This window comes from Nicotiana tomentosiformis, chromosome 7 (assembly GCF_000390325.3).
Source record: "Nicotiana tomentosiformis chromosome 7, ASM39032v3, whole genome shotgun sequence".
Classification (NCBI taxonomy): Eukaryota; Viridiplantae; Streptophyta; class Magnoliopsida; order Solanales; family Solanaceae; genus Nicotiana; species Nicotiana tomentosiformis.
This window is the reverse complement of record NC_090818.1, coordinates 53,243,378-53,248,078: the sequence shown is the minus strand read 5'-3', so window position 1 is coordinate 53,248,078 and position 4,701 is coordinate 53,243,378. Positions and strand designations below refer to the sequence as shown.

At 44.6% G+C, this 4,701-nt stretch overlaps 1 protein-coding gene across 1 annotated transcript; it reads left to right on the top strand.

Moving 5' to 3' along the window:
• Positions 1–2,410: 2,410 nt before the first annotated feature.
• LOC138895612 (uncharacterized) lies at positions 2,411–4,181 on the top strand. The gene is made up of 6 exons (XM_070180320.1): positions 2,411–2,424; positions 2,505–2,691; positions 2,782–3,091; positions 3,248–3,426; positions 3,510–3,562; positions 3,629–4,181. The coding sequence occupies exons 1-6, from the start codon at positions 2,411–2,413 to the stop codon at positions 4,179–4,181; spliced, it is 1,296 nt and encodes a 431-aa protein (XP_070036421.1).
• Positions 4,182–4,701: the final 520 nt, after the last annotated feature.

Below are 4,701 nucleotides of genomic sequence, written 5' to 3'. Positions count from 1 at the left end.
ATAACAATAGTCATGAAAGAACCACAACCCTAGAACGTGAAGTTTAGCTCCATATAGACATGGTAGCCAAACAACAAATCATACAAAGAAACATAAAAATTACTAAGTTTGGTGGGAGAAAGATGGAACTTGATGAATTCCGGCCTCCACAGCTTTGTCGTGGCTTTTCCCCCTTCCCAATATGTTAGATGACCTAAAAGAGGCGTTTTTGGCTTATATATTGCGTACAAAAGTCGTGGGCCAAAGTTCTCCTATTTCTAATCCAAATCAGCTTCAGGGATTGATGCTAGGGTGGATGCGTCGCATCCACCTCGTCCTCCACTTCTCAGCTACGCATGCTAGGGTGGATGCTTCGCATCCACCCTTTGTTCCTCCATCTCAGCTTTGCCCATGTGCGGATGCTATGGGTCGACTTCACTGCTAAGGGTGCACGAAATCTAATTTTTTCTAGATTGGATGCGACGCATCCAACCCCTCTTCCTCTAGCTAGAGCACCTTTTCTTCATATTTTTGCACTCCAAACACCCTAAATCATCACACACAACTCAATTAGTCATAAAACTAATAATTAAATCATGTTGGGCATTTTAAAGATCAAATAGTATCAAAAAGCGGTTAAAACATGGGTAAAGTAACATCAACACATATCGAAATATGCCCAACATCATGGAACAATGATATGTGATACGTAGTACTATAGGAAATATATTTATCCTAAAAGCAGAAGCAGATGATAATTGAATTTATATATGGTTTTAAGGACACGTGATTTTACTTCGCATAAATCGAGAAAATATGCAAACTGATATTGAAATTAACTGTAAAGAAAAATAAAAGCAAACCAAATGAGATATGTAGCTTGAGTCCTTGAACCAAATGAAGCAACAAGGTTAATACAAGCGAAGTAACAGAGTATTGGGAACATTGAGAAGAGAATATTATATTGCTTTTTTACTGTCTGAGGTGCCTTTTACAAATGATTAGACCCCCTTTATATAGTAGGGGAGTCTTATTCTTGATACAATTCTAAATATAGTAAGGACTCTCATGATGGGCTAATTAATCGGCCTCTTCTTGATACGTGCCGTGATTTCCGCCGAGATTCTCCCCCTAATTGCGGCTGTAACGACTTTTTGTTTCTTGGCTCGATCTTGATCCTGGCCTATCTTGATTTTGGCTGATCTCAATCTTGATCGGTCTCTGGGTCTTCGAGCTCGATCTTGACCGACCTCGATCTGGATCGGTCTCTGGGTCTCGAGCTCGACCTTCCAACTTTACATCATAGCTCGATATTATAATGATGAACCTCGGCCCATCATGCTCCAATCTTGATTAGCCACACGAAGGGCAAACTCGGTTTTGACCGTATACAGATAGTCCCCTCGTTTCTCGGAAAAAAGGTGGCGAGAAACGATATGATTTTTCAACCTCCGACTAGATGAGCACTGACGTCTGCGACGAGTCCGATTATGACGTATGTGACAAACATCCCGTCAGTTCAGTTACCAAGATATTAAATGCGCGTCAGTCGATGGTCGGCCACTGCCAATTTTGAACCGTCACTGTGAAATCTATAAATAGTCTCCTTCTTCATTATTTCAAACTTTTTCCTTCAAATCTTTTTCATTCCAATCTTCACAGTTCTCTGCCTTCCCCAAAGCTCCCTATCTCCAGGTTTTGGAATTTTTTTGCTTGTTCTTCTCAAAACACCGAATACTTCAACCTCCCTTCTTCTTTGTTCAGTAAAATTTAGATGGCAAAAACATCTAAAACCGTTCCGCATAAAGAGGCTGCTTTCTTATCTCGGCCAGCCGGCGAGAATATAGTAGTGGAGCCACGCCTTGAAGAACTTATTCCCGGGGGATGTGTTATTGATTCCGACTTCAAGGTCGAGAAACCTTCACCGGTTCCTGGTCGATGCGAATCGGTATCGAGATATATATGCTCGATACCCAAAAGCCTTCTTGATCATGTGAAAAAAGATTGCAATTGGGTGAAACAAAGAGGTTGTGATACCGGCACCAGAAGAATCGATCATCACCCACGTGGAAGGGTTTCTGAGTGTTTACACTTATCCTTTTACGCTGGGTCCTCTCGACTCGATCATTGTAGACTTCTGCAAGAAATATCAGGTAACCCTTGGTCAAATTCACCCCTTTTTCTGGAGGATCGTGATACTGCTCCGTTTCTTTGTGAGCAAAACCGATGGGCTTCCCTTCACCTTTAACCATCTTATGAGATTATATAGCCCTCGACTCTATCGAGGTGGGTTGATAAAGCTTCAACGCCGGGCCACCAAGGCGCTTATCTCGAGTATAGATGAAGACAGAGATCGAGGCTGGATGAGCCGGTTCGTTCGGGTGAAAACCACGGATCTGATCCCGGCTAAGAGCATGCCATTTTCCGAGAAATGGAATATGAAACGTAAGTATGATTCTGCTTTTAATTACTATTCATTGTTTTTGCTTCTTCATCTTTTCCTATCGATGTTTTTCTCGACACAGTCGTTGCTTGGATGCCGGTGTGGTTCCCCACCTTGAGAACTGGGTTAGGAGCCTGGTTTCGACATCATCTTACACCGAGCGCGCATGGCGCGATTTGTCAAAGGGTCGGTGGGAGGCTCGTACTCACGGTAAATCTTCTTCCTGCCTTACAGATTTGTCTGTCGTTCAATCATTTTTGCAAACACAAGTTTACTTACTTTCTCCTTTTGTAGGTCTCAGAAAGGATGTGGCTATGAGGCTCCCGTCCAATGATGAAGAAGTTTTATCGCCTGTCTAGAAACCGGCGAAAGAGCATAAGAGAAAAAGGACCTCGGACTCCGAGGGTCAAAAACCCAAGAAGAGAACATCCCGTAAGCCCAAGGGGAACATAATCCCACTGACTATAGAGTCAGTCCGAAGGCTAAGGGAAGAAGAAGAAAAGGAAGATGATTCCGTGCTGGTGGCCCGTGCACGAGCTAGCACCGAGTTTCGGAGAGCTTCAGAATCGGCGGGAGCTGATATTGCTCCATCTAGGCCCGACGAGGTCGAGGAGGAGGCTTCGGCCCAGGTCCCTGAGCCAAGAGGAAATAGAGATGCTTTACCTCGAGGTAAATAGACCGTCGAGGGGGCAGTGGATGTCGGTACAAAAATCAGGCTTGAGGTTACCCCAGACAGAGGCGGTGCCCCAAAAGACCCTCTTGGGGCAATAGATATTGGGAATTCCCCCTTGTTTTCTTTATTTTCTGACTTGATGATACGTGAAGCTCAGATCGTAGAGGCCTATCACGAGGAAGGAGCCCGTGGAGAGGAAGATCCTTTCCGTGATTATTTTGTTGGAGTAGAAGGTGTCACTGGTCTGAGTGACTTGGAGGTTTCGAAGAAGAGCTCGGGCGAGGTGGGAGCACCTCGTCTTTTCAACGAATCCCAACAGGCCCTAAAACGGGTAAGTTCATGTTTTCTTTGCCGATGTCAATTTTCATACTTGTGCTTTTCTTTTTGTATAATTCCTTCCTTCTATTTTTGTAGGCTTTTGCACTCTATCACGAAGCTTTCTTCCGATCCCTGGGGGAGATGAACCGGTATGAAGCCAAAAATTAAAGGCTTACTGAGAAGAGAGATGCCTTCAAGCTTCTCAATGAGCATAGGGAAGAGGAAGCAAAAGGACTTCGGGCTGAGCTAGGAGCAGCTCGGGAAGAACAAGCTGACCTAGCCGAGCAGGTAAAAAGAATCTTTGAAGTTAACATCACTGACTCGAGCGTGGTGGCTAATAGTTCAATCCCACAGATCCAACAAAAGTTCGATATGATAAGGCAACTTCATGTTGAAATGGGCGCAGTGAAGGCGGAGGCCGAGGAGTGGAAAAAGAACATGGACCACCTTGCCTCAGAAAAGGAGACTACCCGAGCTCAGCTGGCCTCGGCTGAGACCCAGCTCCGAGGCTTGAAAGAGAAGGCCTTAGTGCAAGTCAAGGAAATCGAGGATTTCCGGTCTCGGTTGGGATCAATAACTTTTGATCGAGAGAGACTGGCCTCAGAACTTGCAGTGGCCAAATCGGAGGTCGAAATAGCCACGGCAAATGTTGATGCAATGATGGTCGTCAACCGGTCCGATGCTGAAGCTGCTCAGGTTCGAGCGAAAGAGGTTGCCAAAGCTGCTCAGGCTCGGGCAAACTGGGTTGCCGAGCATGCTAAATGCTAGTCTTGAATGGAGACTCTCGAGGAGATTCATGCTCGTAGTTTTGATCTTACAGCCGAGATCGAGAATGCTAAGGAGCTCGAAGCCGAAGCCAGAGTGTTGGCCTTTCCTGATGATGATGATACCAGGAGTACGAGCGGATCTGAAAGCGAAGGAGGCCTCGAGGGCGAAGATGGTACTCCCGGAGAGGACTAAGTCCTTTAGGATTAGTATATTTTATGTTTCTTTTATGAGCATTTTGGTCTTATGTAGGGAAACTTGATCGGGCCATGCTGCCCTTGTAAATGATTTTTGACGTATATGAAAAACTTTCTTCCTTTCTGTCTTATAGGATTATGAAGTTGTATTCTAAGATCTGAGATTTAAACAATTTGATTAGAACTGAATTAGTATAGTCCATAGACTTTATGGTCTAGTGAGTGCTTGCTCGAACTCAAAGTAAGGTAACCCTTAGGTTTTTTATTTGAGCGAGGACGGTCTTTCGAACTCAAGACAAAAAACAGCCCTTAGGCTTTATGGACGA

What these genes read in the sequence shown, in the direction of transcription:
- LOC138895612 (XM_070180320.1), top strand. An exon ending in AATCATTTTTGCAAACACAA is followed by an intron (nt 2,692 to 2,781) that starts GTTTACTTACTT and finishes TCGCCTGTCTAG; the next exon opens with AAACCGGCGAAAGAGCATAA. An exon ending in TCCCTGGGGGAGATGAACCG is followed by an intron (nt 3,563 to 3,628) that starts GTATGAAGCCAA and finishes CAATGAGCATAG; the next exon opens with GGAAGAGGAAGCAAAAGGAC.